Source organism: Danio aesculapii, chromosome 21 (genome assembly GCF_903798145.1).
Source record: "Danio aesculapii chromosome 21, fDanAes4.1, whole genome shotgun sequence".
Classification (NCBI taxonomy): Eukaryota; Metazoa; Chordata; class Actinopteri; order Cypriniformes; family Danionidae; genus Danio; species Danio aesculapii.
Window position 1 is genome coordinate 33,936,419 of NC_079455.1, and position 15,508 is coordinate 33,951,926.

The window sequence follows — 15,508 nt, forward strand, 5'->3', positions numbered from 1 at the left end:
GTTCTGTCACATGATTAATAGCTTCCTGGATAAATCTATATAACCTGGACAAACCATCATTATACAGTAACTTGCCTGATTACCCTTACCTGCCTAGTTAACCTAATTAAGCCTTTAAATGTCACTTTAAGCTGTATAGAAGTGTCTTGAAAAATATCTAGTCAAATATTATTTACTGTCCTCATGGCAAAGATAAAATAAATCAGTTGTTAGAAATGTGTTATTAAAAGTATTATGTTTAGAAATGTGTTGAAAAAAATCTCTCCATTAACCAGAAATTGAGGAAAAAAATAAACAAGGGGGCTAATTATTCTGACTTTAACTGTATAACTTGTATTATATATAAATCATAGCTGAGTCTCCCATATTTCAGACCCAACTCCCGCCACCCTCCCATTTTGTTATTTCTCCTGGAAAGCTCCTGTAATTTCACCCCGCCCCTGGTCCTCAGCATTTTGGTACAGTCTGTAACACTCCCGGGTCGCCAACTTGGTTTAGTATCCAATTGCAGCAGCTGCCCAGCTCCGTTCCATAGTACAGTTACTAACCCGGTTCTCAACTGTGTTATTCAGACAAAAAAAAAATATTCACGAATATATTTATATACACAAAAATATACACAGTATGCACAAATATATTTGAAAAACATGAACTTTTATTTTGTATGCGATTAATCATTTGACAGCACTACCATTTACATATCAAAAGTATTAGTTCCACAGATGAAACTAAAGGGCAGTTACATGTAATCTGCAATCTCAGTTTCCATTTCATTGTCGCTACCATCAGAGGGCTTGAAATCTTCATCATCGTCATCATCTTCATCATCCTCTTCTCCGCTGTCAACTTTGGCTCTTCTTTTTACAGGCTTCTGGGTGGATGGACCTGCAAAGACAAAGCGTTATTTTGCTTTTATACCATTTAATAATCAGCAATGCACTGCTTTTGTGTGTGTTTTTACCAGGGCGGTTGGCTTTGACGTATTGCTGGATCATTCCTGAGATGATGTTTCTGAGCTCATCGGCCGTGTGAGGAACACACCAGCCATCTCTCTCATCACACACTTCCTCTTTCCCATCATTCTTATGGATGATGTTCTGTATTCTGAAAAGAAGGAAAAGAGAAGAGCTGTAAAGGTAAGGAGGAGTGGGATGAGTCTCGTAGTGGATGAATGAATGAGTGAATGAAGAAACGGCCATCAATCTCCAGCAGGGTTTCTGCAGGTTTGACTAAGTTAAATGTAAGACTTTAAAGACATTTTTAAGACCATTATGAATAAAATTATAGACTCAAAGGGCTAAAAGCGAAGGAATTTTTCAATTGGCCCACATGTAAAATATTTTTATTTGCCCTATCAAAAAAATTATTATAATTTAATGCGTTTAATAATACAATAATAAATTAATAATAAAAATTAAAACATTTTAGATATTTCGTAGCAAAGTATTTTAAATATGGTGTAAAATCAAGCAACCTCTACTTGTATCTATACACTTTTCTTCCAACACAAACTTTTTTAAAAATAAAATAAATAAAAGAACAACTGTTTTTAATATTAAAAATGATAATAAACTAAATCTATGCACAACAATCTGTCCAGGTCAGTGTTCAGCAGTAAATACATGGAGCACTTTTAAACAAATGTTACTGTAAGGAAAATAATGAAACCATAATGATAAATAGAGTTAATGACCTTTTTAAATAAACAGTTTAAAGTTTTATTGAGATGCATTGTTGGTGATTGTATAGGTTTTGGCCAGATTGGGTTAGCAATACATGAACAAAGGAAAATTAAGTCCTGTTTAAAAAAGATTTAACAACACAATATTTGAGTAAATGTAAGACTTTTAAGGCCTAAAATTTTGATTTTTTTAAGACATTTTAGGAAAACCCTATTTTATAGATCCTTTTACATGTTGCATGCACGTACTATAGTAATGAAAGTAAATTGTGCATGAACATTCAAATATTCTAATGCAAATCTTAATATTTCTGTATTTATCAATAAACTTGGGAATGCATTTAGTGTGTGTTAAGCACAATTATTTTTTGTTAGGTTTAGTTATGGAAGACAATGAAGTTAAAAGGCTTTCTGAAAAATACATGCTTTGCAATGTACCATAGAGTCACATATGCAAATATAGTCTAAAATACAGCAATTTTACTGGCTGTTGCTCTTGTGGACATTTTTTTTTACTTATAAACTATTTGCTTAATAGTGAATTTGTAATTTACAAATGATGTTTAACAGAGCAAGGAATTTTTCACAGTATTTCCTATGTTTATTTATTTATTTATTTGTTTATTTATTTTTAAATATATTTTTCTTCCGGAGAAAGTCTTATTTGTTTTATTTCGTCTAGAATAATTCAGTTTTTAATTCTTTTAAAACCATTTTAAGGTCAATATTATTAGCCTTTAAAGTGATATTTTTTTTCAGATTTTCTACAGAACAAACCATTGTTAAACAATAGCCTCTTTGGACACTTTAGACAATAGCCTCTTTTACACATACAGACCTTTGTGTAAGGGTGTATGTGTGAACAGGTCCTTTTTGAAAATACTGGTAAATTCATTCCAGCAATTTTCCGGAAAGATAAGTTCTAACATTACCGTAAATTTGCCGGAATGCTGCTCTGTGTGAACGCAGAAGGAAAATTGCCGGAAAGAGCGCCTTCACGCTTAGATTGCGCCGACGTGAGACGTCTACTCCAGCCTATCAGACCATTCAGACGCATTAGATCCGCACTGTTTATGAAAATAAAAGCCGTTGAATATTTTTCCAGACACATTTAGCTGCTAGATATTAATCAAATAACGTTTCTATCTTCCTTCTGAATGCCAACTCTGTAAAAAATTATTGATAAGATGCTTATGATAAACCGTTGTTTGTTTACCTTCAAGCTCTGCTTCGGTTTCTTGACGCATGTGCACGTGAAGTGCAGGAGTGCTCTGGTGAGGGCCAGCACACACACATATTATGTACATCTCGCAAAGCACCTAAAGCTTTAAATAAAAGTGAAACCATCAACAAAAGCCTGACCCCTTCTATGATTACAAATACAAGCGCAGCCGTTTAGAGCTAATTTATGGTTAATGATGTCAGAATTTACTGGTATTTTGGCATGGATGTGTGAACGGTCTTTTCTGGAAAAATTCTGTAACATCCTTGTCTGTGTGAACAGCGCTTTCTTTTTTATTTACCGGTAAGGTCGTTCCGGAAATTTTCTGGATATTTACCAGTATCACTGTGTGAAAGTGGCTAATAACTTGCCTAATTTACCTAGTTAAGCCTTTAAATGTCCCTTTAATCTGTATAGAAGTGTCTTGAAAAATATCTAGTCAAATATTATTTACAGTCATCATGGCAAAGATAAAATAAATCAGTTATTAGAGATGAGTTATTAAAACTATTATGTTTAGAAATGTGTTGAAAAAACTATTCTTATCGTTAAACAGAAATTAGGGAAAAAATAAATAGGGGCTAATAATTCAGGGGGGCTAATAATTCTGACTTGGGGGGTGGGGGGTTAATAATTCTGTATGTCATTTAAAATATTACAATTTAATATTTTTATTTTTATTTAAACTGTAAAATAAAAAGTAACCCAAAGTACTTGCTTTTCTACATCCAGATCACACAACTGGTAGAACATCTGTCGATATGGAGGCAGCATTCCTTCCCGAAAGATGTAGACGGATTCCTTTAAAGAGTATAAACAAAACGGGTTTAAACATTAGTGGCTGATCGAGGAAAAACAAACCCTTAAAGGAAAATATCACACATCTGAAAATACCTTAAGCATGTACTTTGCAGTGACAGGTCCTGAAGATGAAGTGCTTTCCTGGGGGATGTCTGTCACACTAGCAGGTAGAGGAACTATAGAATTGCACAAAACAACAATACGCCACCATTAAAAGAAACAAAAAGCAGTTTAATATACTAGACTATACATTTAAGAGCATATTAAAAACAAGCAGTGTCTATTAAGATTTCAAACAATTTCAGAAATGTTTCATCATCATGACAGATGTCCATGTACAAATGGAGCAAATGTGTTCTGACATGTGCTTACTAAAATATATAAATTAGTAAGTGATCATACCAAATCGATTACATTTTAAATTAGTAAAAAATCCTGCTGACAATAAAACGTAGTGGTTTGAAGGATAGTGGTAACATAAAGATTTAAAAATGTTAACTGACTAATATTTTAGATGTGCTGTGGTTCTTTAAATAGCCATTAATATGTCATCAAAAGATTTTTGTTAAAAATATGCCTGGCAAATTTATGGTATACACTACCTGACAAATGTCTTGTTGCCTATGCAAGTTTTAGGAACAACAAATAAAAACTACTTTTAGTTGATCATTTGGTATCAGAAGTGGCTTGAAAGGCAAAGGCCTCCAGATTACGCTTATTTTACCAAAATAAAATATTGATTTTTTATTATTTAATAAGGTCTGACTTTGCTTAGACAAAAGTCTTGTCATTTAACAGAAATAATGTACAGTATAGAATATAAAGTCATGGTGCAGTGGAAAAAGAATTAATATTGTGCATGACTCCCATGAGCTTGGAGGACTGCATCCATACATCTCTGCAATGACTCAAATAACTTCAAATAAAGGCCAATCTTGGAGCACCTTGAGCTTCTTTGCTTTCAGGAACTTTGATGTGGAGGCTGAAGTATGAGAAGGAGTGCTATCCTGCAGAAGAATTTGCCTCTCCTGTGGTTTGTAATGTAATGGGCAGCACAAATGTCTTGATACCTCAGGCTGTAATATTGCCATCTACTCTGCAGATCTCTCACACACCCCCATACTGAATGTAACCCCAAACCATGATTTTTCCTTTACCAAACATGTCTGATTTCTGTGAAAATCTTGTGTCCATGCGGGTTCCAATACGTCTTCTACAGTATTTGTGATGATTGGGATGCAGTTCAACAGAGGATTAATCGGAAAAATCAACCTTCTGCAACTTTTCCAAATGATCAACTAGATGTTTTACAACTGGGATCGACATCTTACACATCTTAGGTAATGCACATCTTTACACTTGCACTAAATGACTTATCCACTAAATTTAAGCCGCTATTTTTGCTCAGAACTATTATTACAAATTTAAAAACATAAAAAAAATGTAGCCAGCTTTGAATGATGTTGTGCATGTTAACATGTTGTAATATTTAGAGCCAAAAGGGTACTGGATTCTAAAAGTGAACTGAGGGGGTGGTGAATGGTTGTTGTGAGAAACTAAATAAAAATTCTATGATTCAGGGAACACTGTGTGCTATTGGTGTTGTCATACCTGCCCTGTTGATAGTAGTTGGGCGGCTGTAATGATAAGCACTTCTCTTGGATTTCACTGGCATGTCATTGACACCAAATCCTACACAGAAAAATCACACATGTATATAGCATCAATTACACTCGCATCTGGAGTCACAGAATGTATGATAATTGGGGTTGTTTCGAATGTGTTTGGGTCGATGGGGATGCTCACCATGCTTCATTCCATAGCGGATTCTGAAGTCTAAAACCTGGTAGATTTTAGCTCCTGGTATCTTTCGAGGATCATATCCAAACCTGACCCACAAACTCCTCCATGGCCCTGTTAACTACACACAAATATTAGGGATTTTAATTTGACACAATTTCTAATGAGGAAACCCTGGCCCCCGGCTCTCTGTGATGAACATGATGCTGGACAACTAAATACTACATCCATTCATTCATTTTCCTTCAGCTTAGTCTCTGAATAAATGCCATATGGTCACATTGATATATTCACAGAAATGCCATATGGTCCAGCCGGGACTCGAATCAGCAACCTTCTTGCTGTGAGAAGACAGTGCTAACCACTGAGCCACCGTGCCACCTAAACACTACATGATTGAGTACATGTAGTTCCTGCACTCGTGTCAAATCTCTTTGGAATAACCTTAATTCTCATTCATCTTCCATTTTTAAGTATGATTTAAAGGGCACCTATTTTACCCCTTTTTCAAGATTTAAAAGAAGTCTTTTGTGTCTCCAGAATTTGTCTGTGAAGTTTCAGCTCAAAACATCCATCAGATTATTTATTATAGCTTTCAGAATATTGGAATTTTCTGTTCTGAACACATTGTAGCTGTTTTTGTGGCCTGTGCCTTTAATGCTAGTTGTCCCCACCCAGCGTTTACACATTCTTGTCAGTGTGCCTCAATCTCCGCCTTGGCTGCGTCAGATAAACAGCACAGTGACAGACATGAAGGAAGCAGATCGTTTGTTAGAAATACAACAGTAAGAACTTTCCCAATGATTATTTGATGTATTTGTAGTGAAGTTGCGACGATGAGTCACAAAATGTTGTTACAAAGTTCAGGCAAACACACACACACACACACACACATAAAAGCGCGTGCGTTTAACTTTGCACTGTTTTTCCACAACAAATGTGACAGGATACACGTTAATATCCACTGCTGTATGAATATCTGTTATGTTAATGTACATAACAAACCCGATTAAACGTCCACAAACTAGGATTGAAGAGTCTTTTATAATTGTACTGACATGCAGCTGTGGTGACAAAGTAATTCATTACAAGCATGCAGTGTTTTAAAAACATTTTAAACTTGTGAAACTCATTCTTGATCACATTTAATGATGATTGATGATCACAGCAAGCTGAACAGATTTTGTTCTTTGCGCACATCCTGTCTTGTGGATATGATTTTACGTGTTACTACGGAGACATATTAATATGCGGATTTAAATCAATTTGGTGGATCCTATTTTAACATCAGAAAAAAAAAGAGAGACTTGTTGTCTTTATATCACTCCAATATGTCTGTGGACACACTATACCTGCACACAGTTCTGTCCAAACAGCTCACAAAAGACGATTTTCATCATAGGTGTTCTTTAAACTCATCTATGAAAGATATTTTACTGCATTTTTCTGGTAGTGATCATGCTCTCGATCCTATCGTTAAGTTTTGTTTGTATTACATTGTACATTTTTGATGCACAAAAATAAGTTCTCAAAGACAATAACTATATTTGAATATTTTCCTGGCAGAAATTTCACTTGTTGAATTTCTTAGACTTATTATTTTTCTTATTAATAAGTTTCTTAAAATTTAATGACTTCATGGATTTGTAAAGACCACCCTCTCTTTTTCCTAGCTTTTGTTATTGTATTTTCTCTTAATTGTAGTGATGTTTTATTCCTGATATCTTTCTTGTATTCAATTCAAATATGAATAAAAAAAAAATAATAATAATAATAATTAAACAATTATATATATATATATATATATGTTAGGCATGGGACGATAACCATTTTCAAGGTATAATGCAGTTTAGAAAAGTCAAGGTTTTAAAACTGACAACATTTTCTGCTATACCATTCATAAGGTATGTGTAAGATTTTTTTAATTACTTTTTTTGTTAGTTTTTAGGAAAACAGTATCTCCAGCAGAAAGGAAATCCAAAGATGCTGGTTTAAATGGTAAAGAAATCTGTTTTAGAAACTAATGAAAACAGCAGAAGTTAATGATTCAATAGAATTATTTAGCCTGGCATGTTTACTGCTCCAAAATATTAAAAATGTAATTGTTAAAAAAAAACGGGAAAAGACTTTTTGTTTTTACCCAGACATTTAAAAAGAGCAGATTTTACAGCAGTAACCACAATACCGTGAAATCATGATATTTTTATCCACGGTTATCATACCGTCAGAATCTTATACCGGCCCATGCCGATATTTAGTTATATGTGCTGCAAAACAACAACCAAAAAAAAACTAAACAAAACTAAACACTTTTCTTACTTAAGAGTTTTGGTCTTTTTTTAGCCAAAATATTAAAAAAAACATATGCTAGAATAGTTGGCGGTTCATTCCGCTGTGGCGACCCCTGATAAATAAGCGACTAATCCGAAGGAAAACGAATGAATGAATTATTGTTATTTAAAGCCTCCGCCTAAATAATTATAATAAAAACCAATAACAAAACAATTGCATTACAACAAATGCTAAAATCACAATTAAGAGAGAATAATCAATACAGGTTACACATTGACAAAAGCCCACTGATTATTCATACAGACAAACAGGAACTCCAGTTTTAATCTTACATTGTAGGTTGAACCAATGTTTCTATAACAACCCACTAAAAACAAATAGAGACGTAGTGATAGTGCTGCATAACAACTACCTAACGCTCTCTGCATGAACCTGGGATAGGAGACTAATTTAACACACTGAAAAGAATCAAGATATGTTTATCACAGACATGTTTACTGAGCCTATAGTTTACTTTTTTTTTTTTTTAAATCTACTCACCGCGTAGTATGCCACAAATGGCAGGAGGTGCTTCATTTTCTCAGGGTGGATGTTGATGTTGGCCTTGACGGCGTTGCGAGACCATATGGGTCTTTTCTCGAAAAGCTGCGGAGGCGAAATCAAATAATGATTATTTCCAAATGAAGCACAGGTGGTAGTGGGATAAGATAAGGACTTTTTCCCATAACATTAAACCACAACTTTCACAGCTTTTTTAAAAGAGCATTTTTAGTTTTAACCCTTTACCCTGTTGACCGCCCACTCTAATGAAACGGCAACTAAATACTGTATAAACACCACCATTTAGGTCACATTTTATCATGTCCGAGGTTCTATTTTTATGTTGTTGTTGTCATATGCTCAGCAAAACTGTGTTTATTTTTTAATAAAAATATACAATATGAGCTATTTTGAAATATCACAATTTAAAGTAAATGTTGTATAATTTAAAACTGGTAAAATGCAATTCATTTTTATGATGGCAAAGCTGAATTGTTATTAGCTATTAATCCAGTTAGTGTCACATAATCCAACAGATCATGATTCTGAAGTTTTTTTTTTTAGCATGTTCTAAATACACTCACCGGCCACTTTATTAGGTACACCTGTCCAACTGCTCATTAACGCAAATTTCTAATCAGCCAATCAAAAGGCAGCAACTCAATGCATTTAGGCATGTAGACATGGTCAAGACGATTTGCAGTTCAAACTGAACATCAGAATGGGGAAAGAAAGGTGATTTAAGTGGCTTTGATCGTGGCATGGTTGTTGGTGCCAGACAAGCTGGTCTGAAGACCACACCGGGTACCACTCTTGTCAGCTAAGAACAGGAAACTGAGGCTACTATTTGCACAGGCTCACCAAAATTGGACGATAAACGGTTGGAAAAACGTTGCCTGGTCTGATGAGTCTCGATTTCTGCTGCAACATTCAGATGCTAGGGTCAGAATTTGGCATCAACAACATGAAAGCATGGATTCATCCTACCTTGTATCAACAGTTCAGGCTGTTGCTGATGGTGTAATGGTGTGGGGGATATTTTCTTGGCACACTTTGGGCCCATTAGTACCAACTGAGCATCGTGTCAACACCACGGCCTACCTGGGTATTGTTGCTGCCCATGTCTATCCTTTTACGACCAGTGTACCTATCTTCTGATCACTACTTCCAGCAGGATAACGCACCATATCATAAAGCACAAATGACCACATATTGGTCTCTTGAACATGACAATGAGTTCATTGTACTCAAATGGTCTCCTCAGTCAATAGAGCACCATTGGGATGTGGTGGAACGGGAAGCTCGCATCATAGATGTGCAGCCAACAAATCTGCAGCAACTGCATGATGCTATCATGTCAATATGGACCAAAATCTCTGATGAATATTTCCAGTACCTTGTTAAATCGATGCCACGAAGAATCAAGGCAGTTCTGAAGGCGAAAGGGGTTCCAACCCGGCACTAGTAAGGTGTATCTAATAAAGTGGCCGGTACGTGTATATTAACACCTCTGATCAATTTAACATGCCCTTACTGTTAAATTACTGACCACACTTTCAAATTTTACCTAATAGATATCATAAATACACAAGTTCCTGAAGGATATAGTAAGTCTTGATGGTTCCTAAGATCAAAAAAAGGTCAATTTAACACTTCTTCTTTCTTTTTTCATAGCAAAACACTAGAATTGAGGCAAAAAAGGCATACGTTTTGAGAAAACCATCACAAAATCAGCAATTTTAGGCTGCAAATATGATAATAAAAATGTCCATACAAAATCCTAGAGGCACTGATAAACTATAATCATTTGCTATTACATTAAAACATGTAAATCCATCTCACAAACCTGTGTGATTTGCTTCTCGGCCTTTAAATCGTTAGGATGAACACAGAGCTTCTTCCAGCTGGCCACTGCAGCCTCCAGAGGTTCTGATGGTATGGTCTTGTCATCAAAGTTGACAAAAATGGCATTGTTTGGCCGGCGAGCCCGATTTGGGGCGATAATATGATCTTTCATGAGAGCGGATTGAAACGCAGTGTCCTTGCTGTTCATGGGGAAGACAACAAATGATGTAATCAACTATCAAAAGCATCAAAGCACATGTACAATTATTTGCTATTACAACCTATGAACTCATTTGAGAATTCACGTAGTTTTCCAGCTTACTTGTGCATTACATCAGGCCGATAGAAGTAATCCACAGGCATGTCCAGACGAGAGAAAATAGGGGGAGGAATGAAAAGAGGCACAGGGTTGTCGTAGAATTCCTTCTTCTCTGGTTTGCGCAAAATGATCTTGTCGTACAGGGAGACCTGGTTGCCTTCTGGATCGCTGTGAGTTGCCAGATACTGGAAGTCAGCCATTCCTAAAGTGAGAAATGGTAAAAAATCTATCATTGACGTTTGCATGGACACCAATACTTCAATTTTAATATGATTAAGACAATACTCTGATTAAGAGTCTAGCATGTAAACAGCAATTTTTGATGACCTTAATCCAACTAAAGTCATAATTGACCCAAACAGAAATGGACTTAAGACGTGCAGTATTCCTATTTAAGTTGCATTATTGAAGTGAGGAGGTTTTTTTCTTTCCATTCGTAACCAGCATTTTTCTTTCCATGTCACAAAGACATGAATGAAATGTTCCTGAATGAAAGCGAAACTGTCAAACTGCAGTTAAAGTAAAAAAAATTTAATTAAACACCCGAAATTACATGAAACTCCAGAGGAAGCATTGGATAGTGTCATTTATCGATCTACGTGCAAAAAACGAGATCATGAAAGAGACATTGAAAAAGCAACTCATGTTTACATCTTAAATATATTATTTTCTTATTCAGGTTAAGGGAAATAATTTGATTACTAAAGTCCATCCTTGATTAATTTGCTTTCTTTGACACAAAAGCAGGTATTTAGAAAAATCCCTCAGCGTTTAGTAGAGTTGTCCAAACAATGAATGTCAATAGGGTCTAATATTGTTATGAATTATGTGCTCTTCAAAATAACTTTCCCATTGGGGTGATTATATTTAAAGGGACGGTTCACTCAAATATGAAAATTCTGCTCTCATTTAATCTCGCTTCACTCGTTTCAAACCTTTATAAGATACTTTCTTCTGTTGAACACAAAAGAAGATATTTTTAAAAATGTTGGGATACTTGTATTCATTGACATCCATGGTATTTATTTTTTTCTACTATGGAAGTCAATGGTTACAGGTTTTTAGCTTTCTTCAAATACCTCATAAAGGTTTGGAACCACTTGAGGGTAAATAGTGAGTACATTTAAATTTTTGGGTAAACTATCCCCTTAATGTTCGTTAAAAACAATTCTTGGAGAACTATCCCTTTAAGACTGCATGAAATCAAAACTGGAAAAGCAACAGTACAAACTATCCAGGTAAAAGAAAAAAAAGTTCCTCAAAACATAGATGTGTAATACAGCTTTAGTTTGATCATACATTACTATGCATCCTGTTTATTTTTTTGTATTTGCATAAAATGTATTGATTATCTTACATTTTCACCATGGTATACAGATGTAAAGTTAAACGCCTCTCAGTGTAATGATATTTTATATACCAAAACATCTTTCCAGACGTATTTAGAACAAGATTCCTTTAATGACATATTAAACCGAGTACTGTTTAAGCACCACATAAATCTTTGCCACAATCCTTCAAACTACTAGATTTTACCTATTTGCCAGTAAGATGTTTTTAATAAATAATTGCATTTATTATAATTTATTCGTTTTACATATCATAAGTATGTAGTTTCATTATCCTGAATGACTATGGGGCATTATTTCACCCATATTTTGACATTTTGCTTTCACATTTGAAACAGTAAAGTTTAATATGCTTTCTATGGTTAAAATGATGTTTTTAAATTAAATTAAATTAAATTTCTCCCCTTTGAACCATTAATCTTGCATATCATTTAAAATAAACACCCAATAAATGATTTGGTTTTGGTAGAAATGTCTAAAATGTATTTCAAAATATATCTTTTTAAATTAAAATTAACATTAAAATTAATTAAGTTAAAATATTTAATTAAAATAAACATACTAGTAAATAAATGTGCACTTCAAACCTTGAAACTTATAGGTGGTTCCTATAAGTCCTACTATCTCCATGCTGATTTGGGTCTCTGAACTGTTCCCTCTGCGGGTCCTTCGTCGAACTCTGAGCAGCAGGTTGGTGGAGGAGTAGCGATTGCCGTAAGCAGGATGACAGAACGGATCCCCTGGCCGAAAGCGAAGCTCAATTCTTTTTGAAGAGTCTGCATATGTCTGTCCAGAAACACCCCAGGTTAACATACAATCCATTATAACACTCAGGTTACACACACTGTAACGTCCATTACTATGTGTATATACACCGCATTATGCGTGTGCGCTGCAGGAGTCAGTCTGCGTATGCGAGGAGAGGGAGAAAGAAGTGTGTGCGCTGCTCTTCCCCTAAAATGCTATACTTTTACATATTTTTTTGTTTTATTTTATGTTTTGTATTGTAATTCTTGTGACGCTGAAGGAGGCTGACTATAAAGGAAAGAATTGAGTCTAAAATGCCATTTTCATCTTGAAGCTTTTTTTTTTCCATTGGGTATCCGCGCAAAGCTTCACAACACACACATATTCAGCACACAAGCATTTACAGTACTGTTCAAAAGATTTGTGTCAGTTTGTTTTAGTAAAACATTGGATGTACTAAATACCTCTAAAGTGACATCAAAGACGTTTAATAAAAATATATATAATATCTATATATAACTTAATACTTAACTTTCAAATAAATACAGTTCTTTTATATAAATCAAACAAAAAAAAAAACATAAACAGCATAACAGTTTTTAACTGTCTTTCAGATGAGACGTGAAACTGAGGCTCTGACTCTGTGGTTATTAAAAATCCCAATGATGTCCTTTGAAAAATAGTAGGGGTTTAACCACGGCATCCTGGCCAAATTTGCTCACTGGCCTCTGTCCATCATGGCCTCCTAACCATTCCCACGTCATTGGCATTCCCATTAATTGACATCAGTCTCCTCTCCAGCTGGTGTGTGGTGTGCATCATCCAGGTGGATGCTGCACACTGGTGGTGGATGAGGAGATTCCCTCAAAAACGTGTAACGCTTTGAGTGTCCAGAAATGTGCCATATAAACGCAAGGAATTTTTATTAATATAAAAATGTTTCTTAAGTAAAAAATGAGATTATGAGATACATATAATACACAAAGGTACGGTCATACATATGTACAGATACGTACGTACAGATTTTTTCATTTATACCACAAATCATTATATATCATATGAAGTAAAGATCAAGTTCTATGAAGATATTGTGCATACTGTAAATATATCAACATATTACTATATTATTATTAATTTACATTATTATTATTATGGAGAAAACTCACCTATAATAATGTTTATATTATATAATAAAAGCAAATTATCCATCGTTTAAACGGCTTATTCTAATTCTAACAACAACTAATTACTGTACAGTAACATAATCAGACACATTTGACAGCCAAAGCATTGTCTCGGTCTTCGTTTAACTGAAAGTAGACTCACTTTTGACACTCCTTGTTCTCCTCCAATGCTGTCCAGCATTCTGTTCACATTGTTGACCACCGCTGGATATTCAACACACACTAGATTCGTGTCAGAAAGAGCTAATGTTGCTGAATTTCCCAACACAACAGCTTCATCTCTGCTTTCTCCTTTATTTCTCACTTCTGTGCCTGACATGACCGCCTCGCTTGTATTCACAGGATCCATTTTCGTTTGACGCTTATGCATAAGGTAAAAACATCTTTATAATTGTGTATTGCTGTGACTGAATGTCCAAGTAAACAGCATGTAGACAAACATGTCCTCTTGTTAAAATCATCCGGGTGGAACTTAAGGTTCTTAGAGACATCTTTAGTTCCGGGATGGCAGTGCGCATGCGCAGTAACAAACATCAAGCATGGAGGACGTGGACCGCTGAGTAGTTGACTATAAAATCACCATAAACTTCAACGTAAAGTAAGTTCGTGATTGTGCTATAAGTATTTAAACTTATAGTGAGCTTATAAAACGCAAAGTGTGGGTAAAAATACGAGCGGTGTGTGAGGTTAATGGGTATTGCTGGACAGGGCACTCAATGGCAACACGAAGAGAAAACATTACAATGAGTTAACTTAATGTAGTTATTACAGACATGTTGTAAACATTATTGTATGTATTGGTCACTTTTTAAGTTTGTTGATGTTGTATACGTAAATGTGTGAGCTATTACATTTAATCGAACAGGGAAAAGACTTTGACTAACCTCATCTGTCAAATAGGCTTGACAGTAGAATACGTCTAAGGAACCAAGTACACTAATGCATTATTCACTGTAAAATAATGTCGTATTACTGTGTATAATATTACAAATGTGGTCGAGGTAAAGTTGGTTTTATATTCGGACATTCGTTTATTTTTAGACAGTGACAACTTGTGACTGTCCTATATTGCTTACCAAGCTACTTTGAATATTCTAAAATATAGTCTAAAACATCCTGTAAGTGAGCAATTCCAGAGTTATAGATGTGACATTTGCAGTAAAAGCTCAAAACATAAATTCGCATAGAAACTATATGTTAACATTGAAGCAGGGTTATGGGATCAGAAAAATATCAATCTGTAAACATGTTTTGTACCTTATATGATGAAAATAAACATGAGTTATGGATGTGACAAAAAAGTCTGCGGGTTTACAGTAAACAACATTGTAGAAATTCTGTGTCTTAAACTGCACAACCCAAAAAAAAAACAATAATATTCAAAAGGATAAGAATTGGCTCTCTAGAAAACAAAAATGGTTGGTTTTATTTAATTTAATATTTTCACATTTATTAGGAAGACGTGTCGTTATGGATGCGACAGATGTGAAATTGACTTTGGTAAATCAAATAGAATAGTTTGAAAACATTGACAGATGCATTTCTGAGTATTTCTAAAGTACTGTAAAATACTAGCTTACACAAAAAACCCTGAAACGGTTTCCATATTTTGGTGAAAATTTATTTATTTTTCATGGCAAGGTTGACATTTGCACAGAATTATGTGCTTCAAATATTGCTGAAATATGACTTCATAACAACATTAGCACTATTTAATTGACTGTGCGT

General features: G+C 34.7%; 2 protein-coding genes across 7 annotated transcripts in view; one reads left to right on the forward strand and one right to left on the reverse strand.

The window, feature by feature from the left end:
* Positions 1–637: 637 nt before the first annotated feature.
* On the reverse strand, positions 638–14,242 carry gtf3c5 (general transcription factor IIIC, polypeptide 5). Its single transcript, XM_056447009.1, has 11 exons — positions 13,923–14,242; positions 12,437–12,635; positions 10,504–10,702; positions 10,183–10,381; positions 8,337–8,441; positions 5,511–5,625; positions 5,316–5,396; positions 3,798–3,880; positions 3,622–3,704; positions 962–1,104; positions 638–885 (listed from the first exon to the last, which is right to left on the reverse strand). Exons 1-11 carry the CDS (start codon positions 14,148–14,150, stop codon positions 740–742), a joined length of 1,581 nt encoding a protein of 526 aa, XP_056302984.1. The 5' UTR covers positions 14,151–14,242; the 3' UTR covers positions 638–739.
* Positions 14,243–14,298: 56 nt separating this feature from the next.
* Positions 14,299–15,508, forward strand: part of zgc:162472 (uncharacterized protein LOC553495 homolog) — a 31,643-nt gene continuing 30,433 nt past the window's right edge. For 4 of the 6 annotated variants that reach the window (XM_056446416.1, XM_056446420.1, XM_056446422.1 and 1 more), the window contains exon 1: positions 14,299–14,378. The gene's annotated coding sequence lies outside the window, so the exon portion shown is untranslated. The remainder of the gene's footprint in view (positions 14,379–15,508) is intronic. The other 2 variants (XM_056446417.1, XM_056446419.1) reach the window with 1 other exon arrangement.